The 26,807-nt window shown below is 44.4% G+C and overlaps 1 protein-coding gene across 3 annotated transcripts in view; it reads right to left on the bottom strand.

Moving 5' to 3' along the window:
• The window catches only part of SHROOM4 (shroom family member 4), a 318,353-nt gene that overhangs the window by 87,071 nt on the left and 204,475 nt on the right, over window positions 1-26,807 (bottom strand). For all 3 annotated transcript variants that reach the window (XM_029607489.1, XM_029607490.1, XM_029607491.1), the window contains one exon: window positions 183-314. In XM_029607489.1, the coding sequence (XP_029463349.1) occupies window positions 183-314 (132 nt within the window). The remainder of the gene's footprint in view (window positions 1-182; window positions 315-26,807) is intronic.

The raw sequence follows: 26,807 nt of genomic DNA on the forward strand, positions 1-26,807 counted from the left end.
CAGAGCATTGCTGTTTTGAGCAAGAACTTTGTTAAATCACAGCTGGGATACGGGAAAAGTAAAATTCACCATCAGTGGTGTCAAATCTTTCCCAGGGAATCGGATTCCCAGAATTTGTGACTTCTCCTGTTCTGCCTTCAATATACCTCTCGCCCCCAATCTTCTGGAAAAAGAGCACTCACCTAGGTTCACATCCCGAGTGCCAAGACAAGCTGAAGGCATCCGAAGGAAAGTGCATGGTGCCTGCTTCAGTCCGGACCTCTGACAGCTTGGCGAGGTGCCATGAGTGAGGCCTTATGACGGGGACATTCCTCCTGCCAGGGACAAATGCCAACAACAAGAATGGAAAGGAAATTAGCTTTGAGGAACCAGGTCTGAAATCACTTCCTGGACTGCTTCCCTTTCTCAACAAAAAGGATTCTTTATCAGTGGACACCATGAGCCCTGATGACCCCTCCCCCCCTCCCCCATGGTATACCCTTTATATCAAATTGCGTGGGAGGGATCTTCCCATCAGCAGGGCAATGGCCAGAGAGGACTCAGGGGGAAAACGGGCGATGGGAACAAGTTGACCCCATACACTCTAAAGTTTATGTTTTTTCCCCACCTTATCTTTCATTATCGAAGATTATGCTAGGACAGTTGTTTAAAAGAGGAAAGTACCCCCTACAATAAGAAATAATTGGTACGTTGTTTTTAATTGAGATTCCTGTGAATACTTGGAAGTATCTGAAGAATTTAAAAACAATACCTGTCAGTGAAAAATCACTATACATCATCCCTCCAGGCAGCCCCTTACCCTATCCAGTGAATTACCCTCCCTCCCAAGATGGTACCCCGCAGTACTGTTCTAGATACTCCAAAGATCGGATCATCGCATGTGCTCCGGTGAGCTCTCAGATTTTAAGGGATATTTCCATAACTCCGCTCTGGTTTACTGGCCTGTGGCTTTTGCAATGGAATTCATAATACGGTATGGATCATAGCAGATGTCGGTGCCACTGGACAGGTTGCCGAAAATAACGTAAGTGTGCTGCTGCGTGATTCCACTGCCTTCTTAAATGTGGGTCGGACATGCCTTCTCCCCCCCCCCCCCCCCCCCCCATAGACCAAATACACCAGAAATGGAAGCTCTTTATTCTTTTTCACTTAATAGCTGGCATGTATTCCATCTTACTTTTCCATGACATAATTTGCATTGTTCAACTAGATAACTAACCTGAAATACAACATAGTAGTAAAAAAAGATAACTCAGATTATTGCCCTTTCTTGAAAGAGTCAGGGGCCTGATAAAAGAAAAAAAAATGTCACAAGGAATGTATCTTGTTTATGATTTTTTTTTATTCTGTCTTTATTATGTATGTAATTCACTTTGTAATCCGCCACGAACTGCCACCTGTGACTTGTGCGGATAATACATTTTAATAAATATTAAAATCCCCCAAATTCTCTTCCTCAGATACTCAATTTACTCCTGTTTCAGGGTAATTGGCTAAATGAGGTTCAATAACTGCAATGGCCAATGTAACTCTAGGGGAAGCTCTCGTGCAATGGTCTCCTTTCTTGCCTCCTCCCCTGAATCGCTCAAGCTCCCAAAACTCAAGGCAGCTTTACAGCGTCACAGCTGCCAACACACTTTTGTTTCCTTATCCGAGCAGACCCAATACCTATCCCGGCACAGAGAAAAATAACCGTATACGACAACTCTGCTGCTGTTTCACGTAAAACATCTTCAAAACCTATAGTCCACTGTATGCCATTATCAGCCACGGAGGTTACTCCGAGGTGAATCCAATCCCAGGACCCCATGCAACTTTACAATCCTGAAATCCCAGGATGGTGATGAATGAAAAACTCAGATAATTGCCGACTACAATAATACCAATATTTTCTTAAATATGTTTAATTACATTGCACTAAGCAAATCAAACACTTTGGGCCTGATTTTTAAAGGCATTTACACACACAAAACTGGGTTTTACTTGTGAAAATGGGCTTTTGAAAACTGCTACGATGGTAAGTTACATTTGCGTGCATAACTCCTTTGAAAATTACCTCCATGATGAGTAATACAACTTTTTAAATTGAACAGTTCAGGAAATAAAAAAATGAATGTATTTTTTAAGCAAGCATGTTATTTGGTGCCCAAAATACCGTTTTGGATTTCATGCTGGTTGGTGGAACGGAGAGCAGAAAGTCATAAGCTAAGCGAAGTTCCCCACCTCTTGCCACCTTCAAGGAGGGCCAGTTCCCTGTTGATGTGGTTCATCAGATTGGACCTTGCTGGTACTGTCATACCGCTCCTGTTTGGTGGGCAATTTTCCAAAGTTTTATGACCCAATCCTTAATTTTCCAAAGTTTTATGACCCAATCCTTAATTTACTCTGCACTGATATCTGTTTATTTAGTTTTATGACCCAATCTTTAATTTAAGCTAGAATAGTTCCCCCTTTCCAAGTTTTTGTATCCCCTGTTCCATGTACCATCTTCGGGCGATCTGTTTCAATGTTTTAATGTAAACCGATGTGATTTGTATTTCATACAGGAACACCGGTATATAAAAATCAAAAATAAAGGCTTTCTGGGGGTAAACATCAGGTGTGTGCTTTTGTTTCATTTCACTTTGAAAATGAAGCAAAATAAAAATGAATGAAACTTTGTTTGCTTCTGCTAGTTTCCAACAATATTTTTGAGTCCGCCCCATGTCGACAAAAAAAATGTGCCTTCTAAGTTTATAAAAAATACCCAGCCTGAGCGTGTGGCCAGTCTGCCCCCTCACCTCTTACCCCATCTTCAGGAGTGATCCCCAGTCACTCCTGCCCCACTGGTGCTAATTCTCAAAATAATGCCGGCCTACCCGAGGCCTGTGCCAGTTTGAATGTTTGCTGTACAACACAACAGCCTCCCAAGGCTGTAGATGTGGGGGGGGGGGATGGGGCAGGAGAACTTTATTTAAATGTTAAAGGCAGATTTTTTTCAGCGGGGAGGGACCCGGTCCCATATTTTTTCTTTTTGGTTTGGTTTGGTTTTCCACCCCCCCCCCCCCCCCCCCCGACTTTTGTTTATTGAGGGGACAATTAATTTTAAACCAAAAAAAAAAAAAGGAATGAAACAAAAAGTGATCAGGGAAGAAAAAAAAAAAGAATCAGTGCACACCCCTAGTGAACGTGTTCATCTGCAGGGGAAAAAACATTTGAAAAATGGCCGCCCTCCCGTGAGGAAAAAAGGGTTAGGATAGGCCCAGGGCCGGTGCTTCCATTAGGCAAAACTTGGCAGTTGCCTAGATTTGGGGGCAGCAAAATCCTGCCAGTGAGAGGTCTAGAGGGGTGCTGTGTGAGAGCCAAGACCGTCAAAGAGGGAAGCCACTGCCGCCAGTAGTTAAGTTGGGGGGAGAAGGGGCTGAATATTCAAAGGTTCGCCTAGGGTGCCAAATATGCTTGCACTGGCCCTGGATAGGCCCGGTAAGGTATGCATGGGGATTTCATTTTGAAATTCATGCGGCACAAGTTAACAGTGGGGGGTTTCCCCTTCGAAAAGAGGCTTGCAGATCCATGGGTACAAAGTACTTCAGGGGAGCACCTCAAGGGAGCATAAAAATTGCTCTCTTTCTGCATAGCCCATATTTTTAAGATCGTCGTGCCACTTAAGTGTTATATGAAGGTGAATGATGTGATGCTAGTTTATGGAGATGTCACTTCACAGTAAGAGAGATCTGAGAGGTATGGGCAGACTGCCCTATGCCTGCTACTCTCACACAGACTTGCTTGCAACCAAATTTGCTGTTTACTCTTGTACCATAGTACAAAAGTGAAATGCTCAATAAAGGTATGCAAACATATCAAGCATCCTCACACTCGGCTTTCTATATATATATATATATATATATATATATATATATATATATATTTATATTTATATAAATTACTGCCACACCTAACAGCTTCGGCCACTGGATCCCGAAAGGAAATTAGTCAGACTGCATCTGTGGATGTTTAGACTCAACACAGTACAGCATCCTGGCTAGACTTCTATCAATGAGGCATTACGTATGCACATAAACCGATAAATGAGTGGGAAAGCCCCTACTACGTCATCTGTAATACACAAATAACTACAGTGAATACCTCTTCGTAAAGCTTACTGTACAGATCCTCAGTGTGAAACCTTTTAAACCTGCCAGATCAGTTTAGTTCATGCTGTGAGTTTCATATCATAATCTCGAACTTAGATCTATCCAACCCTAACACAGCAGTGCTATCATGGCACAAGATCACTGAAGAGGTAGCAAACAAACTCTGCCCATTAATCACAAAACTAAGCAACACGACAAAAAAAAGGAAACCAACCTTGGTTTTCCAACGATCTCAAACGGATAAAACAAGAATTACGCCACAAAGAAAATAAATGGCGCAAAGCACCTTCCACCACTACACTATTGTCATACAAAGGAACACTACATTACTACAGGACTTCCATTCTAAAAGCAAAAAGAGAATACTTCGGTAAAAAAATCCATGACATCCAATTTGATGCAAAAACCCTCTTTGCATATGTCTCTCAAATAACAAAGTCTCTACCACCATCGATACCTGACGAACAAGCTCAGTCCAAAGCAAATGAGCTAGCCCTTTTCTTTCAGCAGAAGATTTCAAACACACTTGCTCTCCTTCCTACCAAGACTGACTACAACACCTCATTCGATAACACCTACATTCTTAAGGGAGTCAAATTCGATAAATTCGAATTAATATCGACCAAAGAGATCGAATCCATTCTTAAAAGGCAGAAACCATCCAGCCACCCATCGGACAACATTCCTTCCAAGCTACTGCTACTTATTCCTAATATAATCTCTGGTCCCTTAACCAAAATCATAAACTGCTGCTTAACTCAAGGACTCTACCCAGATAATCTAAAAAAACGCCTCCCTGAAACCACTCCTCAAGAAACATAACCTAGACCCTGGTGTGCTGGCAAATTTCCGCCCTATCTCTAATCTACCATTTCTAGCCAAAATCACAGAAAAATTGGTCAACATCCAGCTCTCGGATTATTTAGAAGATCACAACTTACTTTTCCCTTCCCAATATGGGTTTCGCAAATCTCGCAGCACAGAAACCCTACTCATATCTCTAACTGACCATATTCTTATGGGTCTAGACAAAGGACACTCCTTTCTCCTAATCCTTTTAGACATTTCGGCGGCTTTTGACACAGTCAACCACCCCATCCTCTTGAATCGCCTCTCAGACATAGGCATTTCAGGAACAGTCCACAATTGGTTCAAGTCGTTCCTCAGTAATAGAAGTTTTAAAGTCAAAATAAACAATAAAGAATCACCATCTACAAATTCTTCCCTTGGCGTACCACAAGGTTCATCCCTATCACCTACCCTTTTCAATATTTACCTCCTTCCCCTTTGCCAACTGTTAACCAGTCTTAACCTTATTCACTACATTTATGCGGACGATGTCCAGATTTTGATTCCCATAACAGAATCTATTAACAAATCCATCGCACTCTGGAACAACAGCTTACAAGCCATCACTAATCTCCTCAACAGTCTAAACCTGGTCATCAATGCCTCTAAGACTGAACTCCTCCTCATTTCCTCCAACCAAGAAAACCCCTCGTCACAGATCCATCACAAACACCTTCTCACCCACACTCATGTGAGAGACCTTGGAGTAATTATAGACAACCGTCTTAACCTAAATAATATGATCAAAACCACAACTAAAGAGTGCTTCTACAGACTTCAAGTGTTAAAAAGACTCAAACCCCTCCTATTTTTTCATGACTTTAGGACTGTTCTTCAATCCCTAATATTTGCCAAAATTGACTACTGCAGCTCTCTCCTCATTGGCCTCCCCAACTCAACAACCAAGCCCTTACAGATGATACAAAACGCTGCAGCGAGAATTTTAACAAGCACCAACCAGAGAGACCACATTACGCCCGTCCTCCGTAATTTACATTGGTTACCAGTCAGTCACAGGGCTCTGCACAAAGCTTTATCTCTAATTCACAAATCAATTCATAGCTTCCTCCATCTTGACCTCGAATTCCCACTCAAACTCCACACTTCCAACAGACCAATGAGAGAAACCTACAAAGGAGCACTACAACCCCCACCTTCTAAAGCTACACGACTCATCTCTACCAGAGACCGAGCTTTTTTCCACAGCAGGTCCAGCCATCTGGAACAACCTACCTGCAGAACTCAGAATGGAACCGTGCCTACCAACATTTAAAAAAAAACTCAAAACTTGGCTCTTCTTACAAGCCTTCCCTGATCCTTCAAACTTTCACTAGACAACTACAACTACTCAGCATTGAATTTGGAACTTCGCCCCTTCAATATTCTCATCAGTTACTAGTCTCCTAGTATTTTAATTTAATACATTCTTAAGGTTTCTCTTTTTCCAGCTGAATTCAGCTTCCTAGTTCATGGTCCTTGTTATTATGTAACTTTCTTACTTTTCTGCTTTACCTCCACTAATTATAAAAAGTTGTTCCTTTGTTATGTTATGTTACACTGATCTACCCCTGTTCGATGTAAACCGACCTGATATGGTATTTAACCTTGAAGGTCGGTATAGAAAAATGTTAAATAAATAAATAAAATAAATATCATCTGGGACATAAAATGCAAATCCAATTAGGTCCTATAAGATTCGGCAAGCATGAGGTGATTGGTGATCCTCTTACTAATGTGGCCTTTCCCAGGAGTTCAAGGAAAAAGATTCAAAGATATTGAAAATAAGGACTAAATGACAAGGTGTATATTACTACATGTCGGGGGTATTTCTAAAATGCTATACTGCGCGAGGGCACAACTTTCTTCTAGTGTGGCTGATTTAGCAATAGAAAACCCATTCTGCAAACCCAACACCTTTCAGTTGTTACTGACTGCCTGTGTTGTGACCTCTAACCCAGTTCCTCTTAGTTTAAGAGTTAAATCAAAGCAATGCCGGTCAATGGGTAAGACACCAAAGCTAGAGAGGTTCACGCATGGGTCAAGATGACTGTCTCCTTCCTAGGATAGCTAGGCTACCACAACCTATCGTGAACCTCTCTACATTAATTCAGATTATTGGGAAATGCGCAACATACATTATGGCAAGAACCAGGAACCATGGGATTCTAGAACCACAGCACCATTACCTCCAGGGCCAGAGGAACCACTAGTCGAGCTAGGCCTGTGCCTAGGGCACCGAGATTTCAGGCGGCAGAATTTTGAAAGGGCAAAAAGTACCCCTTCAAAATTCTGCCCAGCCCCCGCTTCCCCCCTCCCCCCCGTCGTGCCATCCTCCCAAAGCGCCTCTGGTGGTCCAGCGGAGTGCCCGGGAGCAATCTGCCGCTCCTGGGGCCTCGGCTGCCACTAACCAAAAATGGTGCTGGTGGCCTTTAGCCCTTACCATGTGACAGGGGCCAACCAATGGCACCGTTAGCCCCGTCACATGGTAGGGGTTGAAGGCCACCAGCGCCATTTTGGTTAGTGGCAGCCGACGATCCGGGAGCGGCAGATCACTCCCAGGCTCCCCACTGGACCAGGTGTTTTGTGAGGGGTTTTTTTGGGGTGGAGGGGGAGGGTGGGGGAGTGGCGGCATGTGGGCCCTGCCCCTAGAGTCGAGGCTGCGACCGGGGGCAGCGCAAGGCTGAAGGTGTCTAGGGCGCCGAATCACCTTGCACCGGCCCTGGTTACCTCAAGCCTAATGAAGACAAGTAAATACAGATAAAGGAGTTACCCGTGCAGAAATGTAATACAATCTCTGGGGCCTATAGAGATATGCTGAACAACTTTCCAACTGCCATAAAAGATACAGAGGTCAGTGACAAAACCCACCACCCTTAAATGAATCATGTTAAATATTGTTTTAAAGTTGGTTCTTTGTAGCATTTACAGCATGACTTCTTCACTCAGATTTCCAAGGATAATGGCAAGAGATGGAAAGGATCCTGAGTATCATGGCAAAGAGAGTATTACGATATCTTTACTCATGTAACTTCTTTTGGGTTATGTTAATGAATCACAGCCAGTATGGTCTCAAAGATTTGGCTCTTTCCTCACCTACCCTGATACAAAATTGTTAGCCAACCTTTCTATAGCCTCCCATTCAGAGGTTCATGGGCACAAGACTGCCAAGCAAGGATTTCATGTTGGAACTGAGGTGGCAGAAGGAATGGGTACCAGGCAGCATCCAACCAATATCTCATGGTGCACCCTACCAACCCTCTGCCAGTACTGGACCTACCACTGTTACGAATTCAGGAGGTGGACCCCTGTTCAGAGGTAGAGTTGGTGCTACCCAAACGGACAGAGAACTGTTAGGTCCCTACCGTCGGAGGGCAAGGCTCGATGAGATAATTGTTGAAAGAAGACTCCACCCTGGAAGCTCGTGATCCCCCCAGGAGGAGCCTGTAGGGATCCGGCCGCTGGGACTTAAGGAACTCCCTGAAGACTAATGAAGGCCTGGATGCAGGCGCCTCCAGCTGGTCGTAGATAGTCCGAGAGTAGAAGTCGAAGGAGAATCCAAAGCCGGTCCAAAGCCAGTCCGGGAACAGACAGGAGAGAGGTCCGAAGCCAGTCCAGGAGCAACACAGGAGAAGAGTCCAAAGCCAATCCGAAGTCAACGTCAGGAACTCACCACAGCTGGTCCGAAGGTCAGGAGCCAAAGAGTCAATCCAACGAAGAGGAGGAGCAGAAGCGGGACAAAGAACCAAGCGAGTCCAGGAACACAGGTACCGGAAACCAAGCACGAGCCTCAATACCAAGGCAAGGTCTGAGGAGCAGACCTTGCCTTAATTACCTAAACATGAGGGAGGAGTCTCAGGAGGGAGCCACGACAACTTCCCATCGTGGCCCCTTTAAATCCTATCTTCAGCCGCGCGCGTGGCTCTAAGGCAGCCAGGAAGGGGGAGGAGTCATAGCAGCCTAGTTGGGCCCTGTGGCCGGCCTAGCAGCGACCATGGACGTGGGGAGAATGCCGGAGGAGGCCCCCTGCTCCTGCAGGAGCCTCCAGACCAACCTGACACCGCGGGTGAGTATTTGGTCCCAGCTGCGGACCGCCACGGCTGGCGGCCATGACAGTTGGCCCCGGTCACGGCTTGCCGCAGCCGGCGGCCATAACAACCACACCCCTAGTAAGCCCTTCCTAAATGCTTCTGCATGGTCAGGGTTGATGTGCTGCAACCAAATTATGGTGGAGCTTTTTTTGACAATCCAAGCTATAGATGTGACCAGAGAAAATCAAGGAGTACACAGAGTGAGTTCCTCCTTGTACAACTGAGTGTTCTGAGTTATTTGCTCAGGGTAGTAGCTACAAGATTTGGCAACCAAGCATTCACTAGCAAGTTAAATAAATAAATAAATATGTGCAAGCTTACAGGTTAGTAGGAGTGAGTAAAATGCTGAGGCTGCTAGGGAAGCAGCAGTTCCAGTGGTGAGGTGGGTCATCGCTCAAGGGTGACATCTAGTGGCCAAATTAAGAATACAGAATTGCAGGGCTCCAGAAGGAGCACTAGTGCATGGTTTCCAGCTCAGCACAGTCACTACAAAGACGAGACTAAGTATGCTTGGAAAGAGAGGACTATAAAAATAGGAGAAAAATTCCCAGGTAGCTGCAAATGAATGCTAATAGTGCCAGACCCAATCATTTTTCCAATCAACAAAAGGGTAGGAAGGAGCTGCTGGGTCAAAAAAAATATATAATCTAATAGTTAAGAACATAAGGACATAAGACTTGCCATACTGGGTCAGACCAAGGGTCTCTCAAACCCAGTATCCTGTCTCCAACAGTGGCCAATTCAGCTCACAAATACCTGGCAAGATCCCAAGAAGTAGATATATTCCAAGCTGCTTATCCCAGGGCTAAGCAGTGGATTTCTACAGCTCTATCTTAAATAAAAGTTTATGGACTTTTCCTCCAGGAACTTGTCCAAAACTTTTTTTTATATATGCGGCTACACTAATAGCTTTCACCACGTCCTCTGGCAATGAATTCTTGAGCTTAATTATGCGTTGAGTAAAAAATATTTTCTCTTAGTTTTAAATGTATCACCTAGTAACTTCATTGTTTGTCACCTGGTCTTTGTATTTTTTGAAAGAGTAAATAATTAACATCTATTCGTTCCACTCCACTCATTATTTTATAGACCTCTATCATATTTTGCCTCAGCAGTCTCTTCTCCAAGCTGAAGAGACCTAACCTATTTAAGCCTTACCTCATAGGTGAATTGTTCATAAGAACATAAGAAAATGCCATACTGGGTCAGACCAAGGGTCCATCAAGCCCAGCATCCTGTTTCCAACAGTGGCCAATCCAGGTCATAGGAACCTGGCAAGTACTCAAAAACTAAGTCTATTCCATGTAACCATTGCTAATGGCAGTGGCTATTCTCTAAGTGAACTTAATAGCAGGTAATGGACTTCTCCTCCATTTTGGTCACCCTTCCCTGTACCTTTTCTAATTCTGCTAGGTCTTTCTTGAAATGTGGTGACCGGAACTGCACACAATATTTAAGATGACATCACACACTGCAGCGATACAGAGGCAAAATGATATTCTCCGCTTTATTCTCTATTCCTTTCCTAATAACTCCTAGCATTCTGCTTGCTTTCTTGGCTGCTGCTGCTGCACAATGAGCAGAACATTTTACTGTATTTTCAACAATGATACCTAGATCCTATTTTCCTGAGTGGTGACTCCTAATGTAGAATCTTGCATTGTGTAGCCATAATTTGAGTTACTCTTCCTTAAGTATATCACTTTGCATTTGTCTACATTAAATTTCATTTGCTTGCCCAGTCTCCCAGTTTTGCAATGTTCTCTTGCAATTTCTCACAATCCTCTTGTGATTTGACAACTTTGAATAATTTTGTGTCATCGGCAAATTTGATCAGCTCACTTGTTGTTCCCATTTCCAGGCCATTTATAAATATATTAAAAAGCATCAGTCCCAGAACAGATCCCTGGGGCACTCCACTATTCACCTTTCTCCATTGGGAAATTTACCATTTAGCCCCACTCTCTGTTTTCTATCTTTTAACAGTTGGCATTCACAATAGGACACTGCCCCCATCCCATGACTTTCTAATTTCCTAAGAAGTTTTTCATGAGGGACTTTGGCAAATGCTTTCTGGAAATCCAGATGCACTATATCAACTGGCTCACCTTTATCCACATGTCTATTTACACCCTCCAAAAAATGTAGCAAATTAGTGAGGCAAGACTTCCCTTGGCTAAATCCACATTGGCTTTGTCCCATTCAACTCTGCCTATCTATATGTTCAGCAATTTTGTTCTTTATGATAGTTTCTACCATTTTGCCTGGCATAGGCATCAGACTTTCCTGGATCACTCCTTGATCCGTTTTTAAAAACTGGCATTACATTGGCAACCCTCCAGTCTTCAGGTACCACAGATGATGTCAATGATAGCAAATCACCTGGACCAGAAGGTATGCATCCCAGAGTGCTGGAAGAACAGAGAAATGAAATTGCAGACCTGCTATTGGAAACTTGTAAACTATCATTATCATCATCTGTGGTACCTGAAGACTGGAGGGTTGCCCATGTAATGCCAGTTTTAAAAAAATGTTTCATTTCCTCTGAACCATCACCTTTGAATATCATTTCTAGTGTAGGTATATTTCTTACACCTTCCTCAGTGAATACCGAGCAAATAATTCATTTAGCTTTCCTGCTATGGGTTTTTCATCCCTAAGGGCCCTTTTACCCCCCTTGATCATCTTATGTTCTAACTAATTCCTTCACAGGCTTTTTACCTTGAATGTACCTGAAAACATTATGAGATTCGTTTCCAGTGCAAACTTCTTTTCAAATTCTCTTTGCCTTCCTTATCAATGCTTTGCATCTAACTTGCCAGTGGCTATGCTGTTTCCTGTCTTTTGGTTTTATGTTAAAGAAAGAAACTAGCATGCTTTAACCATCTATACTAAGCAGCGATGTATACTTTCAACAAGGAAAAAAAATATCCCTGGTGCATCAGTTTCACAATTTTACTTCCAATTTTCAAAAAAAACCAAATTCCTCCAATTTCCAGTAAAATGGTAAAACCAAAGCAGTCAATTTGCTTTAAATTCTACAAAAGCACTAAAACGCAGGCTGACCATCCTGCTGCTTATGCCTCATAATGAGGCCCAGGGAGGGCAAAGGGGCATGACCCAAATACAATCTGAGCAACAGTCAAATAATACCAACACACAACTCCTGTACAGAGCAATCGGAGATCTAACCACTTACTTTTGCAGTGCATTGGAACGAACAAAGCAGCAGAATGTGCTGATTTAGTCTTTGGCGAGATTGGCACGGACCTGCCATTGGCAAGTCAAGGACTATTCGGTCTGGTGAACACCATATCCATGACACGATAGAGCCGCATCTGCTGCCAAGAGCCCCGAGTCTATGCTGCTATCCTTAGGGAGAACAAAGGGTCGCATGTTGTGGGTCCTGCCACCTTGTCACAAGAGGGACTTCTGTGTCACCGCACCACCCAGCCTGGAATCTGCAAACGTTTTCAGAAGCCTCACAAACACCGAGATAAGGAGGAAGGAAACCACCATCTCCATCAACCCAACCCCTGGGCAAGGTTGCTTTAGTGAGCCGGGCCAGTCTCTTGGACAGTCCTAAAAGAAATAAAGTCTGGGTGCCGCAGTGCCTTATTGTGTCTGCAGCTTGTCAACATATTTGTCTTTAACAAAAAAAAAAAAAAAAAAAAAAAAGGTTAAAAGTGAACCATCTCTCCAATGCAAACAATCTTTGAACCTGTCACAAGTGCTTTCTAGCAGCTGTCATAATATCCTACGCTACTTGCTTCCCAGCAGATGTGCTAACGTTTAATAAAGAAAAGCGTGCAAGGCTAGCCACTAACATACTGACATTTCACTACAAGTGAAAGAGCTGTCTCTTCCACCAGGCCTGCTGCTTCTCTTCGCCAGCAGCACTGGCCCTCCGTTACATCTTTATGCCCAACTATCAAAACATCCTCATGGCTGCCCTAGCACGCCACATTTCGACCTCATAACCCTGACCTCCCTTGGGCCTCAGTCCTACTGTTGTCTGCCTTCTGTTCATGATTGCTGAGTATTTACTCCTTCTGTAATATTCATGAATGAACTTATACCACGCTGAGGTGCTACGTATATTTATCCACCCTGAATGTTAATTACTTGGTGATCCTGTACCTTGGCTCTAAAGAACTCCAGTAGGGCAGCATGGAACAAATTCTTGTAATAAATGCAGAAAAATAAACAGAAAGCACAAACAGGACGAGTCTAAGATCCTGTTCCACAGGACAGCAATCTCGGGTTTAGCACCACAGCATTGCTTTATCAGACTGTTTCCTGGAAGGTAGAAGATTGATCACATGGCCCACAGCAGTGGATATTGTTTGAGGAGCGACGGCTGCAGGCTGGCCCCAGAACGCACTCGTGCCAGGGACGGAAGGGAGCCACGGTGCAATGTCTTTCAGTCCTAGGAGTATTGCTGCAGGGCTCCGGCTGCAGGAGCGGAAAGACTAAAGGGATCCCTACGTGGTTCCAAAAGCGCATGTATAGCACCATCCTCTCTAGATTTCTACTCCTGTCTTCCAGGAACGGTTTCACAGCCTACCAAGCGCCCACTTAGACTGCATGAGAAAGGAACCTTACCGAAATCACAAAGGCAATGCCAAACGCCATTGCACTGGTAAAATACGCGTTATCCTCAAGCTCATCAACGCACAACAGGGCAGCAAATCAACTGAGGGGGGAAAAAAGAAAGACAGCCCCCACCCCCAATTACAGCAAAGAAATTAAGGGGAGGCTGCAGATGGGACCAGAGATGCATTTTAAAATGTGTCAGTACATAAAAACACACACAAAGAACCTGGACTCCGCAAGAGCCAAAGTCAATATTTGCCTTTGGTGAGTCACTCGAATGCTGCTAAAAGTTGACCTGAAGCGCATCAAGCAGAGAAGCAGCGTGGTAAAGCCTGAAACATAGGCAGCTCTTCCCTCTACCCCGGCTAAAGCTTTTCTGGCTTCTGAGGAAAATGTCATACGACCTTGTGCGGGGGGTGGGGGAGGACGATTTTCACAGGCCTGTGGGTGCTTCATACATGCGGGGCCCTCGGGCCCCTTTCCAAAATCCACTGGCCGGCGTGTGCCGGGGGAAGGCTTATGCCCCGCACACATTGCGGGGCTTGGATCAGGAGGAAGCAGGTGCAGTGACATCGTAAAATAAATCCCCCCCCCCTTGTACTTCCAGCAGCCTTCCCCTGCCCCTCCCCCCTCCCAGCGAGGGCCCAGGGCAATTTTCCTTTGGAAATTCAGTCTGGAGGGGGGAGAGTATTGGGGACTTGTGGTTCCTGCATACTTTTCAGCTGCTGTGAAGCAGGGACAAAGTGCCCACATGAAAGAATGTGAGGGGGGGGGGGCGGGATTTCAAAATGAAGCCCCTCCCCCAGCCCACCCCTGTTTTCCTGTGAGTAAAAGTGTGCACGGGATGTCAAAGGGGCCTGGCTCACCCACGTACAAAGTTGTGAAAATTACCCTCCCCGGGATCACGGTCAATTTCTTTTTTCTTATTTTTCCCAGGAATTTATCAGGGGTTATTATGCTAAGAACAAACACAAGAGAAAATCAGGGGGGGGGGGGGGGGGAGTGACTCCTTTTTCCAGGTAAATCGATCCTCAGAGTTTATTTTGGTGGCCAGAAGCCAGGACAGTCACACAATATTAAACACATTCTCCCACCCACCCACTGAGCAGCAGCATCCTCCTCGCTACCCTCGTCACCTGCCTAGCAGCTCCCTTCCTCTCTCCCCCCCCCCCCCCCCACCAAGAATCTCCCTCCTCCGACACCCCCCGCCGGCAACTCCTCCCTCGGCCGCATGCCTTGTGGCGGCTCCTGCACTCTGCAGCGCTGCACTTCTGCTTCCGTACGCAGCCTGCCGGGAAGTGGCTTCAGTGCAGGGGGTGTGGTGGTGGTGGTAGTGGTGCCCACGTCTAACACTGCATCATTGGCACCGCACAGCAGGCACACTGAATGGTTGGGGTGGGGAGGAGGGCCTGGGGGGCCAGCACTTTCACTAGTGAGAAGAGGGGGTGGGGGACTGGAAAACGCAGGACACGCTTTGCTCCATACTGGCTCCCAGCAGTGGCAGAAGGGATACAAATGCGGCATCTGCAGCTCTGGGGCCATTCTTTACATCAGCCTAAAATTAGGATGAAAATCAGTTTAAACAGACTGTGAACGGTGGTAAAATCTGGGGGACTTTATTGATAAAAAAAAAAAAAAAGTTAAACTGAAAATGAAGGACCCCCACCCACGATGCACCAAATCTCTGAAGTGTGGATCTCCACTTCCTGACCCCTTTTCGTTAAAAAGAAAAACCAGGGAGCACTTAAAAAGCAGTTTGGCGGTTTTATTTATTTTGGCCCAGCAGTATCCTCCTGCTCTGTTGGGCTTCCAGTTCCAATCAGAACGGGCCTTTATTGGGCTACAGTGCCACGAGCCTTCATCCACAACTACCAAGGGATTTTCCTCCTCATATCTGCTTTAAAGTCTTCCTCTTGACTCAGCGCAGCGCAGCACAGCGACAAGTGCTCAGCTTTCAGAACCCACTCGTACAGACATACGTCTGGCCCGTAGGGGGCACCATCGAGCGACAGCAGAGAATCCCTTCTCCCAGAGGCCATAAACACTGCCAACCTGACCAGCCCAGGGAGCAGAAGCCTGGTCCAGGTAGCAAACGCCACATCTCCCACCTGGCAGTGCGCAGCCCAGAAGGAGCAACGTGTTCCAAGTGATTTTATGCACAGCTTCACAAAGCAGATCAAATCCCCACATGGAACCCACCCCCAATCCCACTGTATTCCTCTTTAGGCTTGCAACTGCTGCTCTGTTTCAAACCAAACTAATTAAGTCTGAAGCAACATTTGCGCCAAACGTCTGTCCGTGTTCCCGCAGCAATACTAAGGGCATTCCTAATTACAACTAAGAACATAAGAAGTTGCTACACTGGGTCAAACCAAGGGTCCATCAAGCCCAGCATCCTATCTCCAACAGTGGCCAATCCAGGCTACAAGAGCCTGACAATTACCCAAACATTAATTAGATCCCATGCTACTAATGCCAGTAATAGTAATGGCTATTCCCTAATTCAACATGATTAATAGCAGTTAATGGACTCCTCCTCCAAGAACTTATCCAAACATTTTTTAAACCCTGCCTCACTAGCTGCCCTATCCATATTCTCTGGCAAAACATTCCAGAGCTTAATTGTGCACTGAGTGAAAAGAATTTTCTCTGATTTGTTTTAAATGTGCTACTTGCTAACTTCATGGAGTGCCCCCTAGTCCTTCTTATTATCCGAAAAAGTAAATAACCGATTCACATTTACCCATTCTAGATCTCTCATGATTTTATAGACCTCTATCATATCCCCCTCAGTCATCTCTTCTCCAAGCTGAACAGTCCTAAACTCTTTAGCCTTTCTTCATAGGGGAGCTGTTCCATCCCCTTTATCACTTTGGTTGCCCTTCTCTGTAACTTTTCCAGTGCAACTATAACTTTTTTGAGATAAGACGACCAGAACTGTACACAGTACTCAAAGTGCAGTCTCACCATTGAGTGATAAGAGACATTAAGACATTTTCCATTTTATTCACCATTCCCTTCCTAATAATTCCTAACATTGTTTGTTTTTTTTGACTGCTGCAGTACATTGAGCCGACGATTTTAATGTATGATCCACTATGACGCCTAGATCTTTTTCCTGGGTGGATAGCTCCTAATATGGTACTTATCATCATGTAGCATGGGTTATATTTCCCTATATGCATCACCTTGCACTTATCCACATTAAATTTAATCTGCCATTTGGATGCCCAATTTTCCAGTCTCACAAGGTTCTCCTGCAATTTATGACAGTACACTTGTGATTTATCTACTCTGAATAATTTTGTATCATCTGCAAATTTGATTACCTCACTCGTCGTATTCCTTTCCAGATCATTTATAAAAATATTGAAAAGCACTGGTCCAAGTACAGATCCCTGAGGCACTCCACTGTTTACCTTTATCCCCTGAGAAAATTGTCCATTTAATCCTATTCTCAGTTTCCTGTCTTTTAACCAGTTTGTAATCCACGAAAGGACATCGCCTCCTAGCCCATGACTTTTTAGTTTTCTTAGAAGCCTCTCATGAGGGACTTTGTTGAACGCCTTCTGAAAATCCAAATACACTGCATCTACCGCTTCACCTTTATCCACATGTTTATTAACTCCTTAAGAAAAAAAGAAGCAGATTTGTGAGGCAAGACTTGCCCTGGGTAAAGCCATGCTGACTTTTTTCCATTAAACCATGTCTTTCTATATGTTCTGTGATTTTGATGTTTAGAACACTTTCCACTATTTTTCCTAGCACTGAAGTCAGGCTAACCGGTCTGTAGTTTCCCGGATCGCCCCTGGAGCCCTTTTTAAATATTGGGGTTACATTAGCCACCCTCCAGTCTTTAGGTACAATGCCTGATTTTAATGATAGGTTACAAATTTTAACTAATAGGTCTGAAAGTTCATTTTTTAGTTCCTTCAGAACTCAAATATGGATGCCTAAACAGGAAATGTTTCTTGAAAGAGCAGCAAAATGACTGAAATCAGCAGTTAATCTCAGGCTCAGCTGTAATGAACTGCTCCCTTTCAGATGTTTTGCACTGGCTCATTAAAACCCCCTAATTATACGAAGTAAAAACGAAGATCAGTTAATGTACCTCTGTTCCTGGCTGGAGAATCTGCATTGGTGGCTCCATTTCTCACCGAGGGATTTGGTTGGACTGGGAGTAATTCTGTGCAGGATGCAATCTCTTGGTAGCATTTACTCAAAAACGCTGCCACTAAGAGAGTAAACAAGGATTGCAATTTTTTTGGGCTCCAGTGTAACCTAGTACATTTCATGGACCCACTTTGCACTGTGTGCAAATAAAAGGTTTGTTTCCCCTGGCCATGCGCTTGGCACAGGGAGCCATGGTCTCGGATAGGTCAGCGCTATGGGGCTGAATGGGTTACATCCTAAGCTGGAGAGGATCCACCGAACGACCTTTTCAACACAACTCTGGAGGAGGGCGCAGCTCCGCAGAACTGGAGGAGGATAGATTACTGTCCTCTTCATAAGAGTAGGAACAGAGTGGAGGTTGAAAGTTGCAGGCTGGTTAAGTCTCTTTTTCAGAGCGGGAAAATGCATGGAGACTACTCTACAGAAGGAAAGTGATGCATCCTGAATCCAGCAAGTGGCAGCATGGTTTTGCCCAGATAATAAATGCGTCAAACAAATCTGATTAATTTTTTTGATTGGGCGACTAGAGAATTAGTTAAAAAAAAAAGAGTGCATGATGGATTTGGTATACTTGGATTTTAGCAACGTTGTGGAGATCTTCCCGCAAAAGAGCCTTGTATATAAACTGAGCAGCAATGGTGGTGGAAGGGGAATATTAATGTTGTGGCATGGATTAGAAACTGAGTGATAGATAAAAAGAGGGCGGTAGTAATTGGGGATTCATTTAGAGGAAAGAAGGGTAATTAGTGGAGTGCCTCAGGGACTGCTGCTGTGGCCAGTACTGTTCAATATCTTTCTGAACGATACTGCAGAGGAGCTAGAAATAAAGATGGAGAAAGTTAGTCCTACCTATTAATTTCCTTTCCTTGAGTCCTGCTAGACCAATCCAGACAAGTGGAGTTTACTCTGCTCCTCTCCCCCTCCCCCAACAGCTGATGGAGACACAGGACACGCCTTTTTCTCTGTGACATCATCACTGGATAAAGAGAGATGCAGCCTGAGCTCTTGCCAATAACTTTCTGTCAAAGCAATGGAGCAAGATCCTAAACCAACAGTTCCTTTTATCCTTGCCAGGAGAAGAGAATCTCTACAAGAATCCTCGAGGCAGAAGAAGAGAGATGAAGAGGAGGAAGCAGAATAGATGGCACAAAAGCTGGTCCAGCTGCTTCCCTGAAGAGAGGACTACAATTCCTATGCCTCTTGAAGGATAGACAAGGAGAGAACAAGAGAGAAAGAATACTACATATGTGTAGCCACTATATTCTTAGGTGGGTCCTGGGCTGGTCCAGCAGTACTAAAGGAAAGGAATTAATAGGTATGACTAAATTTCTCCTTCCTTATCATCCTGCTAAACCAGGTCAAGACAGTGAGATTTACCCAAGCTTAGACTAGTCCAGGTGGGAGGAAGACCAGGCTGCTCTGAGAATGCCTGTCCCGCATGCAGCATCTGCCTCAGCAGGTATGCCCCAATCTGTAATGTTTAATAAAGGAATGCAAGCATGATCAAGTGGCTACTTGACAGATATCCTTTGAAGCCACTGCAAAGAATTCTGCCCACAATAATGCCTGGCCCCTTCTGGAAAGAGCACAGAGTACCTCCAGCGCCTGCTGGCCTCTCAGCAAATATGCTCTTGCAATTACCTCCTTGATCCATCTGGCTAGAATAGCCTTGGAAGCTGCTTTGGGGCCGCCAAACAGTAGGAATAGCCTGACCATTTTCTGAAAGGGGTCTGACATCTTGAGTGAGGAAACAACTTGAGTACTGAGAGTGGACAGCTCTTCCAACTGAGGAGCTCTCATCCTCAGAAGAGCACTCCCCTTCATACAGGGAGTTAGCAGCAGTAGCAGGGATCACCAGTAGAAAAAAGGTGGTGATAATGTCTCTGTACAGGGCATTGATAATATTGCATGTAGAATACTGTGCTCATTTCTAGAGGTCACAGCTACAAAAGAATACAGGCAGGCAGGAGGTGACCCGGGGAGATGTCACCAAAATGGTACCAAACGGTATCAAAAGCCACATCAGAACCTAAATATGCACATCCTAGAGGAAAGGCAAGACAGGAGAATATGCTAGAGACATTCAAATACCTTAAAGATATAAATAATGCACAAGAAGCAAACCTTTTCCAGAGGAAAGAATGCTCCAGAAAAAAAAGAGAGAGATCATGGCATAAGGCTCCAAAGGAGGTGAACTCAGGAGCAACATCAGGAAACATTTCTTCACAGAAGGGGTAGTGGATGCATGAAACGGCCTCCCCACAGAGGTGATAGAGATAAAGACGGTAATGAAATTCAGGAAAGCATAGGATAAGCATGGAGGAGCTGTAGTTACTAAACAAGTGAAGGGAAAGCCAATCACCTGAGCTCTCTGGCATTGCTTCAGGAATGAAACTTGGCAGATTAGATGGGTTTTATGCTCCTTATTAGCCGTCATATTCTACACTGTTAGGCAGGTGCAGGGTGATGGAAATCTCAGCCCTCAACCGCTGGCCTATCCACCACCAGGAAGAGGGGACAGTTTCACCTCAGAAGCCACGTAGCAAATTTTGGCTTATCTGAATCAACCCGGCAAAGACTTTCACATTAGCAGTTTAATACCGGGGTGGCTATGACTCCCAGTTAGAAGTAAAAAAAAAAAAAATCCTCTTCACTACCTGATGAGCAAAAAAAAAAAAAAAAAAAAGCCATCCAGCTGATATGCCAAAAAAAAAAAAAAGAAACTGTTCCCTTCCCCAGTCTATTCTTCCCCCCCCCCCCTCACCCCAGCCTGATCAGCTAAAGAGGAACCCCACCATCCCCAATCCCTATCCAGTCAACCAGAAACAGCATATCCCTCCGACCCCCCCAAACAAAAATAAAACAAACTCCCTGACCCCCAAATCCCGCATCCTACCCCTCAGGACCCTCCCCCAAAATCTCATACTGCCGAGGCTTCCCTCCAAGTGCTTCAGCATCCAGCAATGCCTACTGGAGTTTCACGTTCTGGGCCCCACCCACCATAGCCACTGCTTCTCCCCTCCATGCAAAAGTGTGCAGGCTGCAGCCATCACACGCACACTTTTCCCTGCACTGGGGCAGGGGGACGGGGGGAGAAAGAACAATCTGGAAAGGGACTTTTCCCCGTAGCCACTGACCCACGGAGAATTCCTTTGAAAATTGCCCCCATAGCGCTACATTAAATATGAACAATAGTTAAAATGCACACGAAAAGCCTTTTTTTTTGTGTGAGGATGCTTATGAAATCGGGTCAGCTGTACAGATAGTGCCACCACTTTGCACACTGATGAGCTATCTATACTGCCAGGTATACTATTTGAGCAAACAGCGTACCCAGCAGAATGCAAAACGCCAGCTGCCTGGAGAGTGCTGTCTTCTGAGTAGTTGCAAGGAACATGGGTAGAATTATTCCTGGCATGGGTGATTCATCCAATCATTCCACTAATTAGCTAACAATTATTGTATATCTTATCTAGATTTGGCGGTGAGATCTTAGGCCAGGACGTGTAAGTATATTTTTATTGCTGTTATGTTTTGTTTAGATGTTGATTTGTTATCTCTGGCACTCCCTCACCCCACTCCAGGAAACTCCTATTGTGGTCAACATGACCTGCCTTTTGCCGGGGATCCCACCTAAGTAAGCCCTAAACCTGCCAACACCGTCCAGGCACAGCAGCCCCGGACCAGGACAGAGGCGGATTTTATTCCACAAATTACCCTGCAGGCTGCAGAGATCTGGTCCAGGACGGGGGGGGGGGGGGGGGGGGATCTAGAAGATCTTTAACCCTGCAAGCTCCAGCTTTCTCCCTGAGCCATCAGCAAGTGGATCCTAATGCCATCCATCACTGTACAGCAGCAATCCTTTTCAAAAACAAAGCTTTTCCAGCTCCGGCCTGAAGATGTATCTTGCATTTTGAAAAAGCTACAGGCAGCTTCAATAGAAGGTTTACCTCCCTCCCTTTTAAATGGCCAAACCTTTTCCCTTAATATGCAATAGGTATACGTGAGCTGCATTTTAACAGAGCACCATTTTATCAAATGCTCCCATTTGCTGTTACTGGATGACCTGTGAAAACCTGAGAACACTGCCAGATAAAGGTGTTTGGTTTGTTTAGTTGCACCTGCCTACATTTGGGTGGATAAGATCTCTCCCCAGCTGTCACCCATACAACCTGACCACCTGCAGGGAGAATGCGCCTTCTCGTGTTGCCCTTAACTGGAAAGTGCAGCTAAATCAGTCTGCAGCCCACACCATCTCCACCTGGTAATATCTGAAAACCTAACACCTTGAAACAGTTTCATGCTGGTCGACTCTGCCTCCTTTTCCTGAGAGCACTGCTCTGGTCAAAGCACTGGTTCCGGGCGAGTGAACGTATAGCTCTTCATAACTAGTTCATCCCTGCTGGTACCAATGCCCTATGTGTCTGTCCTTAGCATGCTTAAATTGTGCCAGATTTGGTTATGTCTGCTGACTGGTAGGTTGTTCCAGGTCTCCACTCTCTCTCAACCCAACTCCAATGTAGTGTGAGCTGATTTTCTCAGGGAAGCTGCACATCGGTTCGCATAGCATAGCACTGTGGTTTTTTTACATGCCTGACCACATAGGTGCTCAAGGTGTGGTACAACACTAAAAAAACAATGCCATACAATTTAAGAACAATAGTTTCTACAAACAAAAAAAAAACCTATAAAGTACCGCATAAGGCTTCCGCTAACCGTATGTACTGACAGCAATTAAGAAAGAAAAATTTAATATACTTAAAAAAAAAAAAGTGATATATACATACATACAATGCTATGAAAAGGTTTGTGAACCCCGCGTATAATAATGAGAATTACAAGCTCTTAGCATGATAACCGAAACCCGCCTTTTCTTATGCAATAAGCGGGGAATCAATTAAACAATTTTGTGTTTCTTGAGACACAATAATGTACAAAGTAAAAACAATAAGACTAATTCAGAATCAGTGTGTGTGAAGGAGTAAGTGAGCCCCTAGTTTCCTTAACACAATGAACTGGCTAATTAGATTCTGACACTTAACTAATTGGGTAACAGTAAACTACCACCTCATCTGCACGACCGAGCTTGGGCATCCGGTCCCGCATAAAGCTCCAAAAGGTTTTGAGTTTGGCCTTCACCGTAAAAGTTAGTGGGAACTCATCATGCAAGAATCAAAAGGTGACGTTTCAGATGACCCAAGAGAAAGACTGCTTCTGAACATTGGGGCTCCATCCACCCACCGTCCGAGAAATGGAAAAAGCTGACGATTACAGTGACTCTCTGCCAAGATTACCCCAAGAGCAGAGCATTCACAGAGTCACAAAAATACCCAACCCAACATGTAAGGTTTTGCAGGCCTCTCTTGCTACAGTTGACCTGAGGGTTCACGCATTAACCATCAGGAAAAGACTGAATGGAGCTCATGGGAGGATAGCTAGGAAGAAACCACCGTTATCCGAAAAGAACATTGCTGCTCACCTCAGGTTCGCCAAAGAGCATCTGCACAAACCTGCTGGAACAATGTTCTCTGAACAGAGGACTCGAAAACAAAATTTTTCTGCCACAACAGCAAACATTTTGTTTGGTGCAAAGCAAACACTGCCTTCCGACGTAAGAACCTTATCACAGGGGTCCAGTAAGACAGTGAAGTCATGGAGCGGGGCTGCTTTGGTGCATCAGCACCTGGACAGCTTTCCATGGTTGATGGAAATCGGCAATTCTGCAATTTTATCAGAACTTTCTTGAGGAGCAAGTCCGACCAACTGTCTGTCTGTAGAGCTGAACCGAGCCGAAAGTGGGTCATTCAGCAAGACAACTCTAAACATTCAAGTAAATCTACTACTATAGGATGTCTGGATGAGAAGAGATTTTGTTTTGAATGACTGGCCTAGTCAAAATTCCAACCTACACCCTACTGAAATGTTGTGATAAAGACCCAAAGCGAGCTGTTCATACAGAGAAAGCCTCAGCCATCACAGAGCTGAACCAGATCTGTATGGAAGAATGAGAGGCTGAGCAACAGCTACAGGAAACATTTAGTTGAAGTTATTACTGCTCAAGGAGATGCCAGTTACAGAATGAAGGGTTCACCTACTTTTTCAGACAAGGATACCTGTATTTTTATTGAATAAATAATCAAGGATGTATCCTTTTTGTCTGAGTTATTTATTCAATGAGGTTATCTTTCTCTCTTATCAAGATTTAGATTAGGTTCTATTCATGTTTTGACTATAAACTCTTGAAAAGCACTGCCGTAAACATCAGTTGATGTGCAGAGAGCCACAAAGCAAAAAGATCCGATGATGGCCCATGAAGCTAGCGGTTTCTCAGTTCCTCAGTATTAATGAAAACCATTACTCAACGCAAGCTTTCAGGAGCTCGTCAAAATGCAAAGCAAAATCAGAACAGCACCCACCTGCTCTATAAGAGCATTTGAGGCATTTGGGAAAAAAAAAGGAAAGGGATGTACTGTTAGGGGCATAGCTCCCGCTAAGCTGAGGGCATGAGCGATTGCTCATACATTTCAGAGCATCACTCAGAAGTTTTACATGGTTGCTCACATACATTTTTATTTGTGCTATAATACAGGAATGCAAGGCTAATACTGGCCCTCAAAAATTGTTTGTTTAAAAAAATTGTTGCTCTCACAAAAAAGAATTTGCACACTAGTCACTCCTTGGAGGGAGCATTGGTCAGGGGTGGGAAAATATTTAGAAAACCTGGATGAAAGCCAAAATATTTAAGAGCAGGGGCAAATTATTTCCTTGTGAACTTTTTTTTTTTTTTTTTAACTATTTTTAGACTCTCTCTAGGCTTTTTTTTATTTTTACTCTTTTCTATTTTGGCTATTTTTTATGCTTTCTTGCTTTTGGATTTTTTTTTTTTTTATTATGTTTTGCCTAATATTAGATTTTTGTTTTTAATCCTTCCTCCTATCCTGCAGTTTCTCTTCTATGTGGGCAGGGAACAGTCCAGATTCACAGCTGCAGCAGCTCCTCCAGGACCCCTTTCTGCCAACGTGGTAGCAGCTCCAAACAGGCCTGCCCAGAGCTATGGCTACCTCCTTTAGGCCCATGCCCACTGCAACAGCAATGGCTCTTCCAGGGCCAGTGACAAATGCCCATTTTTAGCTGTCTGGGAATTTTCCACCTCCATGTACTGTAATCCTAGGCCAGATAACAGGAGTTTGAGATTATTCCATCATCAGCCCTGGGTCTCCCAGCAACCCGCTCTGCTATATATACGTGGCCACTGTTCACTCCAGCTGACATTTTTCTTAAAAGACAGTATTCTGCTAGCAAATACTGTAGTATGTGTGTAGGGATCTATAGCTTGCTTTATTTCCGCAACAGACGGTATTTTGTTGTTGTAGGGTCTGGTATAGCGACTTTGCCTTGGCATTATTCTGCCATATAAGTCCCTGGTGCATTTCATCCAGCGCTGCGCCTCCAGGAAGAGCAGCCAAACAACTACAGAAGGGCTGAGGTGTGGCTACACATTCCAGGGATGGCTGGTCAACCAAGCACTTAATTGTAGGAAATATAAAATAAAGATAGCAGATAAAGAGCAGGATGTAAATATTTACAAATGTGGATGCTCCAAAGTAAATATTTACATGTTTTCTCAACTGCAGTAATATTTGCCTCTGTGCAATGCTTCCTGCAAGGCCGAATAGTTAAAGAAGCAGTACATTTTTTTTTCGCATTTGCATGACGCTGTACAAGAAATGACATCGAGGTATAAAAGGTACAGGTACATGGACTGTTTGTTGTCTTGGAATGCTGGCTGGCCGGTTTCTATCTTTCTTGATTTTTTTTTTCTTTTGCAAATATTACTCTTAACCAATAAACTCAGTTTTACCCATATTTAAGCCAAGCACTTGTCACAGGCCAGCTAACTAAGGTTTACAGAGGATGCATGACTCTGCAGGGAGCACTATACACTAGCTTTGTCCATTTTGAATAGTTTCTTTCATCTCTGTTGTAGTTCAGAGTCCAGTGGGGTGGTTTTAGATATCTCGGTGGACATTTTTTTTTTTTTTTTTTTAACATCTGTTCTCTTGGTTGAGACAACAGAAGTATAAAAACAATAGACTCACACTCCACCCCTCTCTGAAATCACTGGGATGGATATAATTTATTCTAATCGTGTTTTTATTTTTAAGGAAAGGAAGATCCACCTTTTATTCTGGCTAATCAGAACTTTATTTATTTATTTATTTATTTTAAGCTCTGCTCCCCAAAGATCACTCTTTTAGCTGTTCATGCTGAATTTATGCAACGAGGGGAGATAGGGGGTGCACTGCTCTCCCCAAGGTCACTCTTCAGCCGCTGATGCAGTATGCAATACTTGGGCATTATCAGGGTGCAGCCTGAAATGGTTCTTAACAAAAGGCACAGCCTCACCCCTGTGTAATTCAGCATGCAATACTTACTGAACCCTTGGGCTGGGAGGGAGAAATTGTACAAATGCCGAGGAATGTCAGGGGAAATTAGCGAGTAAGTGGAGTTTAAATAAATAACCCTCCGGCTGGGGACTTGGACGTATTCTGCTGCCACATGACACCAGTTCCCAAAGCACTGTGGGACTGCAAACAGAGGGACCAGGACATCAATCCCACAGTGCACCGACTGTATACCTTTAAAACCAGGATCAGAGCTCTGATTAGGTTTTTAACACCAAAGGCAGGCAAGCATATTTACGTCACACTCCACTTCCACCCCAATCCTTGCTTCTCGCTCTTTACTCCCATTCCCAGTCCTCTTTCCCTTCCCCCAGCCTCAACCTGGATGGGTAGGAGGAACGTGGCACTCTTCCTGGATGGGTGGGAGGAGCGTGGCACTCTTCCTGGATGGGTAGGAGGAGCGTGGCACTCTTCCTGGATGGGTGGGAGGAGCGTGGCACTCTTCCTGGCTTTTTATCCGCTCTTGCACTGCACTTGTATTTCAAGCATTTTTCCTCTAAGGG

Source organism: Rhinatrema bivittatum, chromosome 6 (assembly GCF_901001135.1).
Source record: "Rhinatrema bivittatum chromosome 6, aRhiBiv1.1, whole genome shotgun sequence".
Taxonomy (NCBI): domain Eukaryota; kingdom Metazoa; phylum Chordata; class Amphibia; order Gymnophiona; family Rhinatrematidae; genus Rhinatrema; species Rhinatrema bivittatum.